This window comes from Drosophila virilis, chromosome X, assembly GCF_030788295.1.
Source record: "Drosophila virilis strain 15010-1051.87 chromosome X, Dvir_AGI_RSII-ME, whole genome shotgun sequence".
Taxonomy (NCBI): Eukaryota; Metazoa; Arthropoda; class Insecta; order Diptera; family Drosophilidae; genus Drosophila; species Drosophila virilis.
The window spans coordinates 4,534,859-4,551,292 of NC_091543.1; the positions used below are offsets into that span (position 1 = coordinate 4,534,859).

The following is a 16,434-nucleotide window of genomic DNA, read 5'->3' on the forward strand; positions in this document are numbered from 1 at the left end:
CACACACATATATACACACTCACACACACACAAGCATACAAACATGTATTTGCCCCCCCCCCCTCATTTTTTTTTTTTTTTGTTTTTACGCCTAAGTTTGATTTTAAAGTTTAGCACATTAATTAGTTTTATACAAGCGATTATAATATATATTTACAAATACAACAATTATATTAAATATATCTACATACATATATATATATATATGTATATATACATATAAATACATACACATATTCTTCAGCTAAATGCGCGGCGTGCTGCGCTGTCTAACGGTCCGGGCCTCTGCCTCAAAGTTAGCGGTTCACATTGCTTGATGGGGAGAGGGAAGGGGGTGTGGTATTGAAATATGCACGGTTTTGCACGCCGCGTCATTGAGCTAGTTTTAGTTTTGATTTTATTTATATACATAACTATTTTTTTTTTGATATACAAAAATACCGATTCATATGTAATTGTGATGTGCATTCTTTTACATTGCACGGCAGCAGCAGCAATAATAACAATAATAATAATAATAATAATACTAATAATAAACAAAACTAATTAGGTTTGAATTGCACGTATTTTGGATCGACTCCCGCCGTCTCAGCAACCCCAAAGAACACACAGAGCAGAAAGTTCGCTCATGCGCTTATCTCGCTAGAGTTTAGGGTTGGATTTCGATGTGACCATTTTGCGGTTCGGGCTATGACCGATTGCGCGACACCCTGTTTAGCGTGTAGTAACCGTTTTATAAGTGTCGCAGAGTGCTATTCATTGTTGTTAATTATCTAGTTAAATCAGCTGCTCAAAAAAAAAAAAAAAAAAACAAACAAACAAAACTCAGTTATTTTTTGTTAATTGACAAGACTGCACCAATATGACCCTTTTCGACACCGGTACAGGGTATCGTCTCGCGCTGAGAGAGCGCAGGCGGTTAAATTTTCTTCGCGCGCAAGACGTTAATTTAAATTTAATTATAAAAACTGTGCTGCACCCTTCAATGAAAATACCAAAAAAAAAAAAAAACGGAAAGAGCGAAAACTCTTTTGTGTAAAACACGCGATTTTATTTATGACGAGCCTCGAACTTAACATAAACTCGTGTATTTTAACCTAATCACATAATATAGATTAATGTGCTTGTGTACGGTACGCATAGGTGTATGTCCATCGAGTGTCAGGATACAGATACTATCCGGCAATATGAACGTTCCAGTAAGCCGATTCTGATTAATGTACTGGCGACAGCATTGTCTGCCTGTCTGTCTGTGCTGTGCTGTGCTGTGTGGTGTGTGTGCTGTGTGTGGTGTGGACGTTTCGGTTGGTTGTGTTGCCGGTATTAGTGTCCGTACTTTTGGAAGTCCCATTCGCGGTTGTCCAGCGGGCAAACCTGACGCGTCTTTAGCCAACGTGAAATGCAATGGAAATGAAAGGCATGATTGCAAACGCCCCAGGCGACGGTGCACTCCTCGCTGGTGGCGGATGCCTGATTTGCCTGGCACTCGATGCATAAGTCCATTATATGATTCCGGCAGATAGCGCAGTTGTCCACAACGATATCTGCACGAAAGATTTTGATCAGTTAGGTTAGTTTTTGGTATTGTCTGTCCACTTACCCCACGCCCAGAGTGCCACAGCATTCCACTGTAGCCGGAGGAGGATGAGATAGTAGAGAAAGAAAATTATTAACACGCCGACATGACTTGCGAATTCGCCATTTTGTTTTTTTTTTTTTTTTAATTGTTACGATATACTATATTTTAAATTACCTTTTTAACCTCGAAACGTTTCTTTTCGCCTTTGCTGCTGCTGGAGGGAACCTCGAACTCTTCTTCGTCGACTTCCATTTGATGCGTTTTGTATTAGTTTGTTCGTTTACTTAATAAGATATGACATTGATTTCCTAAAATAAAGTTTCGGTATGACGTATATCGATGTTTTTATAATCGTTTACTTTTGTTTCCATGGCATTCTCTCGGCCTAGTCGGTTAATTCTAGCGGATGGCACTTTACGAACTTCAAATACGATATATATCGATGAATTTTTCAAGGCATCCGCCTTAAAACATCGCTAGGCGATGTCATGGCTGCCACACTGAAAAACCATATTCCAAAAGTTAAAATATTAATTTAAGTTTAAAAAAAAAAAAAAAAAATTTTTTTTTAACAATTAACGAACAACTGGGGAATAAATATTAAAAAATAAATACCTATTATGAATTTGTTTGTGATTGACTGTCGGTACATTTAATTAGCCGGCATATACTTTTGTGTAACGCCCTTTTATTTTTAAAAATATATTTGTGTAATTTGTAATACATATATCTAGTCAATATATTTAATAAAAAAGAAATGTATATATATCAAAACATAAATAGAAACAAGTCATCGCTAGCAAACGTTCGACAAGGTTCGACAAATTGTTTGTTTTTGAATTTGTACAAAATTCGATATTATTTCTTCTATTTCATGAGACGACAGTATTTTCGTGGTATTTGAGACAAATTGTTGGTATTTTGTCGCTCTTGAATTGCAGCAACACTGTTTACACACCACAGAATTTCGTACGTTCGCACGTGTTTTGTTTTCTTTTCTATTGGAATTTGACATTAGCTCGAAAGAATTTCACAACAAAAAGCGTTGTGCGACAAACCCATGGAGCACGTCAACTATACCAGCATCAGCCAGCTGGGCGCTGACGGCAACAGCAGTGCAAATGCCGCGATGATACTTTGCTGCGAATGTGGCGTCGCCATACAACCAAATCCTGCCAATATGTGTGTGACATGTTTGCGGAATCATGTGGACATTACGGAGAATATACCAAAGCAGGCGGTGCTGCATTTTTGTCGCAACTGCGAACGGTATCTGCAGCCGCCCAACGAATGGGTGCAGGCATCCCTTGAGTCTCGTGAACTGCTCGCCGTTTGTCTGAAGAAGCTCAAAGGACTCAAAGAAGTGAAACTGGTAGATGCGGGCTTCATCTGGACGGAACAGCACTCGAAACGCATCAAGGTTAAGCTGACCGTGCACGGCGAAATCTCCGGCGGCACTGTGCTCCAACAGGTCTTCATTGTTGAGTTCACCGTACAGAATCAAATGTGCACCGATTGCCATCGCACCGAGGCAAAGGACTTCTGGCGCTGTCTGGTCCAGGTGCGTCAGCGTGCCGAAAACAAGAAGACCTTCTACTATCTGGAACAGCTGATACTCAAATACAAGGCGCACGAGAATACGCTGGGCATCAAGCCGGAGCATGGCGGTCTTGATTTTTACTATGTCAGCGAGAATCATGCCCGTCGCATGGTCGATTTTCTGCAAACCATGGTCCCGGCCAAGGTGACAACATCGAAGCGCCTCATCTCGCACGATATACACAGCAACAACTACAATTACAAGTACTCTTGGTCTGTCGAAATAGCGCCCGTATCGAAGGACAGCGCCGTCTGCATCTCGAAGAAGCTGCGCCAGCAGCTGGGCAACATTTCGCCCGTTTGTCTGGTGAATCGCGTCTCAAGCAACATACATCTGATCGATCCATTGACGGGACAAATTGCCGAACTAACAACACAGGTATATTTTCGGGCACCCTTCGAGGCCATCTGCAATCCCAAGCAGCTGGTCGAGTATGTGGTCATGGACATTGATGTCATACACGAAAAGGATCGCAAATGCTATCCCGGCCAGGGTATGTTGTCCAATAAGCATGCCCTCTGCGATGTCTGGGTGGTGCGCACCTCCGAGCTGGGCATCAACGATAATCCCATACACACACGCTCCCATTTGGGGCATCTGCTCAAGGTGGGCGACTCGGTGATGGGCTACAATACCGGCGAGGCGAACATCAATGATCCCGAATTTGATAAATTGCCATCGCATCTGATACCGGACGTAATACTGGTGCGCAAACATTACGATCGACAGACGCGTCTCAGCCAGCGCCTGTGGAAGATCAAGCATCTGGCCGATGAGAAGACCGATGAGCGCAGCAAATACGATTATCATGAGTTTCTCGATGATATCGAGGAGAATCCCGATATACGCGGACACATCAACATTTATCGTGATAGCAAAAAGCCGCTGCCCATCGAGGTGCAGCCGAGCGCCGGCGATGTGCCCCAGATAACGCTCGCCGAGATGCTCGAGGATATGACGCTAGACTGTGCCGACGATGAGATGGGCGACCTCAGCGAGCAGCCGGACGCCAACGAGCTGCCGGAGCCGCAGCTATAGAAAGTTTAGCTTTTTCTTTATTTTTATTACATTTTATTTATGTATTTACATGTACATAATTTCTATATATATATGTGTGTATATATTTGCGGAATAAAACCAACATTACATTTTCAATGGATATCTTTGGCGCCTTGGCTCCCAACTGAAGCTCCCTCCATCATCCCGATAAACTCTACAAAAACGAACCCGTTCGCGTTCACAAGAAATAGTTTGGCATCGTTTGGTTTTCCCAATTAAAAAACAACATCGAGATTTACTTTTCAAATTGCAACGAACGCGCATAATCAACTGTCGCACATATATAAATTTGATTTGAATAATTATTAGATTTGATTCACATTTAGATCGTTTTGCTATATATATCTCATGGTGCATATCGTATGCATGTTACAACAGATCCGATTTTGATTAGAATTCGTATTTCGCTTAACACATTTAGATTCGAATTGATTTTTGCTGTTCAGAACAGCCACAATATTATATATATATATATATATATATGTACGTGTGATAGGAACAATCGTGAGAAATAATAGGCTGAGATCGGTCTAATATATGGGTTTAACCTCTTGCTTATACAGATCAGGAACAATTGATAGAAGCGATAGCTGTCCTTCATGGAGATGTACATAAATTCGATTTGCATATAGATTATAGATATAGAGATTAGATTGGTAATCGTAATCGTACTTAATTTAATACAATTGAACTAAAAACAAACAAAAAACAACAACAACAACAACAACAACAAGAAATATTACAGCTGAGTTGTGGTTATTGATGCTACAACAGTTTTGGCTTGAATGCAGCTCGGACTCGGTTTTGTACGCCCCGAATTTTAATACGATAAACTCTTCTGCGTGGTGCGTTTAGGACAGGCCCAGCTTGGGCTTCTCCTTGAAAAAGTAGACATCATCGCAGTCGCAGCGCTGTGAGGCCTCCATCTCGAGCAGCACACGCTTGATCACCGGCAGGATGTGCTTGCGCGTGGCCTGTATATTGTGCTGTCGCAAATAGCAGCCGCCCATGAAGTGCGTATCGATCGTGTGCGGCTGCAGATTGAGCGGCGGCGTCTGGCAATCGAGCAGCGCCTTGCGCACACGCTCCACCAGCTGTGTCTGGCCGGTCAGCGAGATTAGCGCCACGTCGCGCACCACCTGACCGTGGCCGGGCGGCACAAACATGCCCAGTATGACGGCCAGATTGCTGCCCATCGCAAATTCGCGTATTGCCTGTTCCGCATCGTTTAGCTCTATGAAATCGCGCACCAGCATCGGCAGCCCGGCCATGGGCACCGTATGGTGTTCGGTCTGCAGCTTTTTCATATCCTTGCGCAGCACCTCGGCCAGGGTTAGCCGGCTAATGTCGGCACGTGCGGCCACCAGCTCATCGAAGAGGCTGCGACGACGTCGCTTATTCTCGGCATCATCGAATTGCCCGCCTGCCGGTTCAAGCATCATTAGCTCCAGCTGCTCGACCATGGCCAGATCGCGTGCACAAAAACGTTTGGCAGCCGGCGCAAAATTAATCGTATCCAGCAATATGGTGGCATGCAGCAGCTGGGTGACTCGGCTCGAGCGCGGCTGCTTCTCGGCCAAATAGCGTTCGCCGATGAGCGTTGCACAGGAGCCCAGCTCGGGCTCAATGTGGCGCACGCACTGCTCCGGCAGCAGCTGCATGGCCGGATTTGATTCCAGCGGTCGATGATCGAGTATTTCGACAACATGCCTGGCCAAATTGCTGACATGATGATCCACGAGAATGACATTGATATCGCCGGTCAATTGCTGGGGCAGATCGTCGCGAAAGAGCAGCATTTGCTCAGTGATTTCACACCTGTTGAGCATGTGACCCACCTCCGTTTTGAGCGGATAATCGAGACGCGGTATATTGAGCACCGGCACATAATCGTGTCCCTGCTCTCGCTGGGCATAGATGAAGGCCAGCGTTAAGGCCGAAACTGCCGAGTCCAGATCGCACGACTCATTGCCCAATACCAGATGCAGTTTCCGTGCTGTGCTGTCCGCCTCCAAATGCCGAGCTGAACTCGAACCGGAGCCGGAGCCCGAGCTCGGGCTGCCGCTGGTGCTGGCCGCTTTCTCGGGTAGATACTGTAATTGTTAAGTGAAGGCGTTAAGTGAGCTGGATAGCATATTGTTGCTGTTTTACTTACGCGGCTGAGCGTCGAACGCGCCTGCATTAGAAAACGCAAAAAACACATTGGCCAAGCAAAGCGGAGCGCACTCAATTAAATGGAATTAATAATAAACGGCTGGAATGTGAAAGCTACAGTTGTCACCCATCAATCGAATACACTCGATAGGCACAAGCCACAAATATCGATTAAGCTCAGCTGATGTGCGCATTTCATTAAATGTCCACAAACAGTTAACTATTTTGCAATTAGGCTGCGCACGTTCAAACAGTCCAACCGTTATTCGATAATTGTAACAGTTGAGTATCTGAAGAATCGATACCCAAAAGTATCGCCGTGAACAAGTACGCAATGTCTGGCTTAAGTACTAATTCGTTAGCCTGTCCACTAGAATTTCTCAATGCTCGACGTTTTTGAAAAGATATGTTGTTCTTTTGCCATGCAAAAAAATAAGTTAATTATTATAAAAACACTTGATCGAAGCTGCCATCGAGTACGATATGCGTGTCTATCGATGATTTTAACGCTGCTAATCGATAGCAATTCCTAGCCATCCCTACTTTTCAATTAAACGGCATTTTTGTGCGCGTCACATTAGATATCAAGTTGTTTTCTATTTCGACCATTTCTGACAATCTCAGAGCCAATCACACAAGTATCCCAACCAAAATGGACACGCCGCGTCGCAAACTGCGCAACCTGCACATGGAGAATGTGCAAAACAATAGCACACCCATACGAATACCACCATCACCGATGCTGAAAACACTTGGACACGGCACCGGTGTCAGTGTCTATCGCCTGGATAGGTCACCAAAGCTGGGACGTATACGTTCACCGTGGGCCGTTAAGCGCATCACACAGCGTACCAGGGCCAAAAAGGATCCGGTCTACAATGACCGCATCATACACGAAGCAGCCATTTTGCGGTGGGTCCTTCACTGTATGCCATTTTTCGGTGGCCTGATTGCATATGCATATGTATTTTCCAACTGATGGTGTATACCAACGTATGCACGCACACACGCATACGCACACGCGGTGTATACACACGTGGGCGAGCCGGTGGCTGACAGTATGTGTGCGTGCGTGTGTGTGTGTGTGTGTGCGAATGCATGCGTGTGCATATGCGTGAGGCTGCTGCGTCGCACATGTGTGCGTGCATTTGGTGTACACAATTGTGGTCGTTACCCAGTTGGAAATTTGCCGATGTAAGAAATCCTGCTTAGGCAGCTCGATGACATCTTTGTTATTAGACAACACACATGTCGATCGTGTCCTGTAGAGGAGTCTCTTATGTCGCGGCAATCTCTGTTTGTTTTGTGCTTGCATAGTACAAGACGAGCTGGATGACATGTCACTGAGATCGGGTTGTACGTTAATAATATGACATAAATGAGCATTGACTGATTAAACTGCCTTCGATGACATTTGTTTTTTGTATACAATTGTTATAGACACAATCGCTGACATGTCACCGAGATCGTCATGCAGGTTTTTTTTTTCAATGTCATTGAGCACCAAATTTCCAGCAGGGCTGTTAAGAGCTCAACAAGAGCTCAATATATAAACCTACATATATATATCATGTGTCGTCTGTTCCACAGCAAGCTGAATCATCCGAACATTGTTGGCTTTCGGGGCGTTATCAAATCATCGGAGGGCGTGGATGCATTGGCATTGGAAATGTGCAGTACGTCGTTGGGCTCCATATTGGAGGAGCGTCACGATGAGGATCTTGGACCGTTGCCCGCCAAACACACATTCAAAATGATAATGGACATTGCCCATGCTCTCGACTTTTTGCATACCGAGGCGCGTCTGCTGCACGGCGATCTCAAGTCCTTCAATGTTCTGGTGAAGGGCGAGTTCGAAATATGCAAACTCTGCGATTTTGGCGTATCGCTGCCGCTCGATGAGAATGGCGAGATAAACTTTCACAAAAATCCGCATCTACAATATGTGGGTAAGTTGGCATGAAGCTCTTAAAGCGCGTCAAGTTGAACTTAATGAGACGATCTTTGACAGGCACGCAACTGTGGTCGCCGCCAGAGATCATGGACGAGGTGGAGATCATCGACAGCAAAGCTGATATCTTTAGTTTTGGCCTGATCATATACGAGACGCTGGCGCTGGTGCCGCCGCACACGCTCGAACTGGACGCGGCCTTCAACAGCAGCTCAATCATTGACTTGGACAGCTCCCAGGAGCTGCCGCAGCGCAAGCAGCTCAATTATACGGACGAGGGCCATACGAGTGCCGTGCACGCGCAGCCGGACGAGTCCAGCGCCAAAGAGTGCGCCGACGATGCATCCGTTTACACCGATGAGGACGACACCAAAGAGAATGACATTTCCGACTATTCGCTGACGCATGTGGAGCAGGCGTATGGCACACGGCCGCCATTGCCGGTTGCCTTTCAGCTGAGCGATGATTACAATTGTGTCGTCGAGCTGTTCTATTTGTGCACCAATGCACACAGCGAGGATCGGCCTGCGGCACGCACCATTTGGCAATGTTTCGAGAATAATGCGGCCAATGTGGCAGCTGCCAGTGATGCGGCCAGCGACTAAGCCTCTCTGGCTGCCAATTAAACCATAAAACGTTAACTATAAACAACAAAAACAAAAAAAAAACTAGTTTTGTAAGCCTGCATTTGTGTATCTCGCTCTATCTATCTATCTCTGTTCCTCTGACCCGTTCCCCTACCCCCTTTCGTTGTTTGTGTCCCCCGTTTTGCGTACCTAAATGTATAATTCCTCATGCGCTGTAAAAAGAATGCAACTGCAACATTTTTTGAAGAAGGCCAAAAGAAAAGAACTTAATTCTATTTCAACTAGTTTTAGGCTCAACACACACACACACACAAACACACATATAAATATATATATATATATATATATAAATATTATAAATATTCCATGTATTCCATTTACGCTATATGAAATAGCTAAAAAGAAGAAAACAAATAACGTTCGTTCATTTTTGTCCATAATTCGCAAAAATAAAAAAAAAAAAAGATTAACAAATTTATCGCTCGCCTTTAATTGTTAACTATTAAACATTTCCCAATAATATATTTAAATTTTGCTAGTTTTAGGAGAGGATTTTTTTAGGATATGAAATAAAACTCGAAAATTTAATAAGTTTTCAGTGCACTAAAAAGTTCACTAAGGATTTATTCAAAATACATGCACAATAATATTAATTGTTCTTAGATGTTGTTCTCTTCTTCTTCTTGCTGTTGTTGTCTTTCTTTTTAGCATAATCTTAATAGTTGTTCGATTTGTATTAGTTAAATTATATACGCGTCGCTTTAACAATGCTTAGCTGCTGCTTTTTTAGAGTATAGGGTATAGGTTATTCGGTGTGTGTGTGTGTGTGTGTGTATATATGTCTAAAATATGTCTTTCATATGTGTTTTTTGTTAACTTCAAGTCTGCAGTTTTAATTGTTTATATATATATAGAGATATATATACTTTGCATAGAAACGTGTATAAAAACATCTATAATATATAAATATATATATATATATATATATATATATATATGTGTGTGTGTATGTATGTATAGTATAGTATAGTCTAGGTATATCGTATAAAACGTTATGCGTTTGCTAATTGTTCTTTCTTTTTTTAAAGGCGCTGTTGGTGTTCTTTTTTTTTTTTGTTTTTCTCTTAATTCTCAACTTTAGACGTACAAAATACAAATACAAAAAAATAAACACAAAACTTGATTGGGACAACAAAAGAAAACACAGTTTAAAAGCGGAATACAATAAAATATTAAATAAAATAAAATATAATATATATTAAGAATATTAAGTAACACTTTTCTTAAGCTCGCACACGTTACAAACATATTTAAAAAAAAAAATTGTATATATATATAAATTGAAATTAGACGGAACAAACAAACATTTTTGCTTAAATTTTTAGCTAAGGTTGTAAGTACATACAAAATGTTTAATTGTTGTGTGTGTGTGTGTGGGTGGGTGTGCGTGTGTGTGTGTGCCGCAAAGTACATAAATGGAATGCAATGTTTAAGTTTGAGGCGTGTCTAAGGCGTGGGCGTGGCTCGCATTGCAATTAAACAATTACAACTGAAAGCAGCCTCTCGCTCTCTCTCTCTCTCTCCCTCCCTCTCTCTCTTTCGCTCGCTCTTCTATATTCCTGCTCACTCTAACAAGGAATATCTGTATGTGTGTGCATGTATGTGTGAAAAATTAATTTAAAAAATAAACAATATGCCTGGGAACTGGAAACGTTTGAAATGTGGAATGTGGACTGCATATATAATCCCAATATTATATATAATTAATGTGTATGTGTGTGTGTGTGAGTGTGTGTGACCTGCTGCCTTTTGCATTATTGTTTTTCCTCTTTTCGTTTTCTTTTTTTTGCGCGCTTTTACAAATGCAAGACCCCATCCTTGACATCGCTGGCCAGAATTGTGGACGCATTGGAGGCGGCCTGTTTGTGATGCGTCGATGGCGACGAGGACAACTGATGACTGTGTGTGGTTGTTGTGACTGTGACGCCTCCGACGTTGCCGCTGGTGGGGCTCTCGTCGAGCGTAACGCCGGTCAGGTCAACAATATCATCTTGATCCTCGTGCTCCAGCTCATCGGAGGTGTTCGTATGATTCGTATGATGCGATCCGCTCGATAGCTGGCTGTTGCGCGAGAAGGAGCCGCGATGCGTTGACGTCAGAGTCCGCTGATTGGCCGGCTTGACGGTGATGATCAAATTGGAGCTATTGGCGACCATCATGTCGGTGACCTATAACAGTAGTTGCTTGGGATTAGTAAATGGGGCCAGTTGAGGCAACTGCGCTACGGTCTACCTGATCCAGAGTCTTGCCGGCCACCTCGATGCCATTGACCTCGATGACCTCGTCGTTGACGGCGAGCAGGCCGGTGCTTTCGGCCAGACCGCCGGGCACCAGGCGTGATATAAAGATGCCCGGCTGCTTCTCCAGGCCGCTGGCTGTCACACGCACGGAGGTGCCGTCGCGTATGTAAAAGCCGAGCGGCTTGTCGCTGCCGTGCTTGAGCAGACGGACACGCCGGTGCGTCTCCGGCACAATGTCCACATCAATGATGGCCGATACCTGCCGGAAATCGTGCGGTATGGATATCGATGGGGCTTTGGTCTTAACCGGCGTATGGCCAAGTATGCTGCCAATTAGATTGCGCGGCTTCATCGTGCCAAAGCCGGAATACTCGTTCAGATCGTCTATAAAAATGATCATACAAATATTATCTCTCTCTCTCTCTCTCTATCTCTAGATAATCTATATTAACTATGCCCACCTTTGCGCTGGACAATAACGCGCAGCAGAGGACGGGCCGTTTTGAGTGCACGCCCAAAGTTGTCATCGTTGTTGATGGGCAACAGGTCGTTGTCGCGCGGATCAATGTAGAGTATTAGAAACTGTATGTTGGCCAGCTTGTGCAGCTGTTCGATGAGGTTGGCGAACTTATCGAAGCTCTGCTCGGGCTCGTGACGTTTAAAGCTCCAGCGTCGGAACTCGGCATCGAACTATAACAAAGCAACGGTTAATTTCAATGAACTTAACGAAATACTCATATGTACATCATATCAACAACAAGCTGGCAACGCCGCCAACTGTTGCTGCACACAAACAACATTCAACAGCAGCAACAACAGCAACAACACGAAAGTGTACAATTTGTGGCTGGCATGAATCAGCAGCGGTGCCGCAGCCTCATATTAGCATACCCCAGCAATGGATGCATTCCATTGTGCTGCTGATGCATTTGCATCCTGCTTGTTGGGTTGTTGGCTCACCTTTGATTTCACTTCAATTAGATTCGTTTCGGCGTTGGCTGCCGTCGCCGCGGTTGTGTTTATTTTATTCTTCGACATTATTTTGCCCACTTCTCGATTCCACTTCCAATTGCACACACACAAATTCACAGCAACACCAACGCACAACTGATGCAGTGCGTGTTGTTCATTCAAGTGCCGTTGCGGCGCCAACCACCAGCAGTAGCCAAACGTTGAGTGGCCAAGGAAATTTAAATAAAATTGTATAATAAATTATAATTCGAAAAAAATCTAAACTAAAACTAAATTATGCGTTGGCGTTTGTGTAAAAAAACATCGAGACATCGCGATTTTTCTTGCAGCGATCGGCACCACAATTGTTGCATACATGTATATCGATATATTTGAAAAGGTGTAATTTTATCGTTCATTGATCGACAAATAATAGCTTCAGGCACACATAGATCCTACTAAGATCTAAATGCAAGTGAATTCCTTACATTTATGCATAGGGTAAACATAATAAATACAGCAAAGTTGTTTGAATTTGTACGCAACGTATAATTTGGCTTATCGATATTTTTCGCATTTTAAAATACTAACTAACCACCGCCCCTAATTTTTTTCCATAAATGTGGCAACGCCAATTGCACAATTGCATTAAATAAAACATAATAAAGGGCAAATAAAATATACGTTTCTCATCAAAATGTGTACATTTTGAAAACATATATTTTGAATATAACTTCAGTTTATTTTGTTACAATGAATTCATACTGAATACTTTAGGAACTGTTGCGGAACTGTCCAATTCGATAAACACGAGCGGGACAACACTAGTGCATGCGCATGAAAGGAGTATAGATAGCTGCTTGATGGTACGGACCGAGCACACTTGTGCATACACTGCATATTAACAAAAAAGAAAATTAATAACAATTTAGACAACATCTAATAATAATTCGAGTTAATTTGCCGATTATCAAGCAAATACACACTGTCATTGTCGAACACTGACTTCTGACACGACAAATTGAAGGTGAGCGACAAGCGTACGGGCAGAGCATAAAGCAAAACCAACATAGCCGACAGTATAGCGTATACCATACGACGAGGGTTTCTGTAAATGGAGGCTGTTTTGTGTTTTGTTGTTGAGCGTGAAGTGTGCAATTGAGTAGAAATTGTGTGTGCTTCTTTTTTTTTTTTGTTTTTTAAATGTTTCGAGAAGCCAATAACCAAATAGGAAAACAAATCGATTTCAGTTTTAAGCATATACAAACAACTAACAAGCATACAGTACGAGGCAGCAGATATAAAACGGGCGCAAATTGGAAAAACAGCAACGAAGACGAAAACGAAAACAGAGCAAAACGTTTTCTCTCCTACCACCATACTTACACCCCCGCCCCGCTATCCCCCGCCCCGCTTACACACACACACACACACACGAGACGCTGACGCGACGCCAGTGAAAATACAGTTAGTAGCTAAGCTTTTTAAATACAGTTCTCGCGCCGCCAACGAGCAGAGCTTCAGGACAGTTGAGAGCAGACATTAAGGAAACCTTGAGAGCCAGTCATACATACACATACACATCAACACAGAAGCACACGCACAGCTACACAACACACACACACCCACACCCACACACACACACACCGACACATACAAATACATACACGCACACACGCACAAGCGAACGCAGCAGACGCGCCAGCCATGAGTTCGGTAATGTAAACAAATAGCATAACATGATTCCAATCGAAAAACTAATTTTTATCAAAAAAAAAAAATATATATATATATATACAAAATATAGCAATATTCGAATGTGGAGAACCTGTCGCCGCAGACCATACGGCAGGTGATGAAGGAACTGCAGGATATGGAGACAACACCACCGGAGGGCATCAAGGTGTTGATCAATGAGAGCGATGTCACCGATATACAGGCGTTCATAGATGGCCCAGCCGGCACACCGTATGCGGTTGGTGTATTCCGTGTCAAATTGACGCTAAGCAAAGATTTTCCACAAACGCCGCCAAAGGCATATTTCCTAACAAAAATTTTCCATCCAAATGTTGCATCGAATGGCGAGATATGCGTGAATACACTGAAAAAGGATTGGAAACCGGATTTGGGCATTAAGCATATATTGCTAACAATCAAATGCCTGCTAATTGTCCCCAATCCCGAATCGGCACTCAACGAGGAGGCCGGCAAAATGCTGCTCGAACGCTACGATGATTACTCGCAGCGGGCGCGCATGATGACCGAGATACATGCACAGGTGTGCAACATATCCAATAATCTAATTTACAACAAATTCCTATTCATATATTCTTTCAATTTTTAGCCGGCCAAGTGCGGCGCTGGCGCCAGCGATGCCAAAGACGATGACGGACCCTCGACAAAGAAGCACGCGGGCCTCGACAAGAAGCTGCAGGACAAGAAAAAGGAGAAGTTGCTCAAGGAGAAAAAGCGCATGCTCAAGAGATTATGAGACGCATAAATAAACGGAGCAGCCGCAGCAGCAGCAGGAGCTAGCCGGAGCGACAGGCAGCCGGAGAACGGAGGAGTTAAGATGTAGTTAAAGAAACAACAACAACAACAGCAACAGCTTATATATATATGCATGTATGTATGTATATGTGTCTAGGAGGCCAGCAGCAGGCATAAATCTACAGTGGAGCCGCAATAAAGCGAACAACAGCCGCTAAATAAAGATGACAGCAGCAACAGCAACAACAACAACAACAACAACAAATACCAACTCCAAAGAAAAGTGCATCCAGTTACATAAAAACTAAAAGGAAAACAAAAATATTATAAATATAGCATATATACAGTATGTCAATAAAGTGTTTTTACTAACAAAAAAAAACTAATTTTTTGGGTTTAGTTGAAAATAAATGTACCTAAAAGTGAGAATTTTTTTTCAATTATAATTTATTTCGATTCTATATTTCTCCTAGAACTTAATGGCAAAAAGAATTGTTAAATAACATTACCCAAACATTTTATAAAATTAAAAAACTAAAAACATTCACATTTTATGCTGTCAATAAAGTGTTTTTACAGCTACGGTAAATTGTTTTGCCGTTCTCTTTTGGGTGATCCCGTTAGATTTGGGCCCATGCGTTTTGGCTTCTCTTGTGTCTTCGACTTTTCTTGTCATTTTCTATTGCAATTTATAACGTTTTGCTTTAATTTTATGAAAAATAAAATGCCAGGAAAAAGAACAACTTTTGAAGTCGCTCAGCTGGTGTATTATAACCATCAGATGGGACGTCAAGTCTCGGAACTGGCTGATATGTTTAATTTATCAAAAGCAACGATATACAACATATTAAACAGAGCCAATAAGGAAGATAGGCTAGAGGCAAAGCCAGTATGTGGTCGACCCTGCAAAATTTCTGACAGAGATAAGCGAAAAATTCTGAGAAAAATTGAGAAAAATCCACAAATTTCGCTTAGGGATATTGCTCAGGAGTTCAAGGAAGAAAGTGGTGTTGATGTGTCACATGAAACTGTCCGAAAATTACTGAATTCCAATGACTACACATCACGAGTTGCCAGGAAAAAACCTCTACTATCGGCGGCGAATATTTTGAAGCGGCTATCGTTCGCTCAAGTCCATGTAAATAGTTCGAACGATTTTTGGAGTAACGTCATATTCTGTGACGAAAGCAAGATGATGCTATTCTACAACGATGGGCCATCCAGAGTCTGGAGAAAGCCACTAACAGCGTTGGAAAACCGCAATATTATTCCAACCGTTAAATTCGGAAAACTATCAGTGATGGTGTGGGGGTGTATTTCGAGCAAGGGTGTAGGAGATTTGACCTTCATTGAGAATACCATGGATGCTAGACAATATCTGAGCATTTTACAGACACATCTCGTCAGTAGTGCACAGAAATTTGGATTCTATGAGGACAATAAGCCAATTTTTAAATTTTACCAGGACAATGACCCGAAGCATAAAGCTCATATGGTAAGAGTTTGGCTGTTGTACAACTGTGGAAAGGTGTTAGACACTCCACCACAAAGTCCAGATATGAATCCAATAGAAAATGTGTGGTCATATTTGAAAAAAAAAGTCGCAAAGCGGAGTCCAAAATCAAAAACTGATTTAAAAGCTGCTGTACTGGAAGAATGGCAGAAGATTCCAGAAACATACATACAAAACCTTATTGTTTCAATGAAACGGCGATTGCAGGCTGTATGTGACGCTAATGGCAGCCACACAAAGTATTAAAAAA

General features: G+C 42.7%; 6 protein-coding genes across 6 annotated transcripts; 3 read left to right on the forward strand and 3 right to left on the reverse strand.

Moving 5' to 3' along the window:
* Positions 1-1,027: 1,027 nt before the first annotated feature.
* Positions 1,028-1,962, reverse strand: Roc1a (Regulator of cullins 1a). Its single transcript, XM_002057922.4, has 3 exons — positions 1,754-1,962; positions 1,601-1,628; positions 1,028-1,544 (listed from the first exon to the last, which is right to left on the reverse strand). The coding sequence occupies exons 1-3, from the start codon at positions 1,829-1,831 to the stop codon at positions 1,324-1,326; spliced, it is 327 nt and encodes a 108-aa protein (XP_002057958.1). The 5' UTR covers positions 1,832-1,962; the 3' UTR covers positions 1,028-1,323.
* Positions 1,963-2,404: 442 nt separating this feature from the next.
* Nmd3 (60S ribosomal export protein NMD3) lies at positions 2,405-4,334 on the forward strand. The gene has a single exon (XM_002057921.4). It carries the CDS (start codon positions 2,640-2,642, stop codon positions 4,215-4,217), a length of 1,578 nt encoding a protein of 525 aa, XP_002057957.1. The 5' UTR covers positions 2,405-2,639; the 3' UTR covers positions 4,218-4,334.
* A 557-nt stretch (positions 4,335-4,891) lies between these two features.
* Positions 4,892-6,550, reverse strand: pn (exopolyphosphatase prune). Its single transcript, XM_002057920.4, has 2 exons — positions 6,394-6,550; positions 4,892-6,331 (listed from the first exon to the last, which is right to left on the reverse strand). The coding sequence occupies exons 1-2, from the start codon at positions 6,439-6,441 to the stop codon at positions 5,090-5,092; spliced, it is 1,290 nt and encodes a 429-aa protein (XP_002057956.2). The 5' UTR covers positions 6,442-6,550; the 3' UTR covers positions 4,892-5,089.
* Positions 6,551-6,924: 374 nt separating this feature from the next.
* On the forward strand, positions 6,925-9,081 carry LOC6634526 (lymphokine-activated killer T-cell-originated protein kinase). The gene is made up of 3 exons (XM_002057919.4): positions 6,925-7,304; positions 7,983-8,341; positions 8,404-9,081. The coding sequence occupies exons 1-3, from the start codon at positions 7,045-7,047 to the stop codon at positions 8,946-8,948; spliced, it is 1,164 nt and encodes a 387-aa protein (XP_002057955.1). The 5' UTR covers positions 6,925-7,044; the 3' UTR covers positions 8,949-9,081.
* A 1,079-nt stretch (positions 9,082-10,160) lies between these two features.
* On the reverse strand, positions 10,161-12,526 carry par-6 (partitioning defective protein 6). Its single transcript, XM_002057918.4, has 4 exons — positions 12,191-12,526; positions 11,692-11,920; positions 11,223-11,614; positions 10,161-11,158 (listed from the first exon to the last, which is right to left on the reverse strand). The coding sequence occupies exons 1-4, from the start codon at positions 12,266-12,268 to the stop codon at positions 10,787-10,789; spliced, it is 1,071 nt and encodes a 356-aa protein (XP_002057954.1). The 5' UTR covers positions 12,269-12,526; the 3' UTR covers positions 10,161-10,786.
* Positions 12,527-13,173: 647 nt separating this feature from the next.
* On the forward strand, positions 13,174-15,083 carry LOC6634465 (ubiquitin-conjugating enzyme E2 S). The gene is made up of 3 exons (XM_002057917.4): positions 13,174-13,897; positions 13,989-14,459; positions 14,526-15,083. The coding sequence occupies exons 1-3, from the start codon at positions 13,889-13,891 to the stop codon at positions 14,670-14,672; spliced, it is 627 nt and encodes a 208-aa protein (XP_002057953.1). The 5' UTR covers positions 13,174-13,888; the 3' UTR covers positions 14,673-15,083.
* Positions 15,084-16,434: the final 1,351 nt, after the last annotated feature.

What these genes read in the sequence shown, in the direction of transcription:
- LOC6634465 (XM_002057917.4), top strand. An exon ending in TGACCGAGATACATGCACAG is followed by an intron (nt 14,460 to 14,525) that starts GTGTGCAACATA and finishes TTCAATTTTTAG; the next exon opens with CCGGCCAAGTGCGGCGCTGG.
- pn (XM_002057920.4), bottom strand. Translation starts at nt 6,441, where the DNA reads ATGTGTTTTTTGCGTTTTCTAATGCAGGCGCGTTCGACGCTCAGCCGC. An exon ending in CGCGTTCGACGCTCAGCCGC is followed by an intron (nt 6,332 to 6,393) that starts GTAAGTAAAACA and finishes TAACAATTACAG; the next exon opens with TATCTACCCGAGAAAGCGGC.
- Nmd3 (XM_002057921.4), top strand. Translation starts at nt 2,640, where the DNA reads ATGGAGCACGTCAACTATACCAGCATCAGCCAGCTGGGCGCTGACGGC.
- Roc1a (XM_002057922.4), bottom strand. Translation starts at nt 1,831, where the DNA reads ATGGAAGTCGACGAAGAAGAGTTCGAGGTTCCCTCCAGCAGCAGCAAA. An exon ending in AACGTTTCGAGGTTAAAAAG is followed by an intron (nt 1,629 to 1,753) that starts GTAATTTAAAAT and finishes CTCCGGCTACAG; the next exon opens with TGGAATGCTGTGGCACTCTG. An exon ending in TGTGGCACTCTGGGCGTGGG is followed by an intron (nt 1,545 to 1,600) that starts GTAAGTGGACAG and finishes TCTTTCGTGCAG; the next exon opens with ATATCGTTGTGGACAACTGC.
- LOC6634526 (XM_002057919.4), top strand. Translation starts at nt 7,045, where the DNA reads ATGGACACGCCGCGTCGCAAACTGCGCAACCTGCACATGGAGAATGTG. An exon ending in CACGAAGCAGCCATTTTGCG is followed by an intron (nt 7,305 to 7,982) that starts GTGGGTCCTTCA and finishes TCTGTTCCACAG; the next exon opens with CAAGCTGAATCATCCGAACA. An exon ending in TCCGCATCTACAATATGTGG is followed by an intron (nt 8,342 to 8,403) that starts GTAAGTTGGCAT and finishes GATCTTTGACAG; the next exon opens with GCACGCAACTGTGGTCGCCG.
- par-6 (XM_002057918.4), bottom strand. Translation starts at nt 12,268, where the DNA reads ATGTCGAAGAATAAAATAAACACAACCGCGGCGACGGCAGCCAACGCC. An exon ending in CGTTATTGTCCAGCGCAAAG is followed by an intron (nt 11,615 to 11,691) that starts GTGGGCATAGTT and finishes TCATTTTTATAG; the next exon opens with ACGATCTGAACGAGTATTCC. An exon ending in CCGGCAAGACTCTGGATCAG is followed by an intron (nt 11,159 to 11,222) that starts GTAGACCGTAGC and finishes CTACTGTTATAG; the next exon opens with GTCACCGACATGATGGTCGC.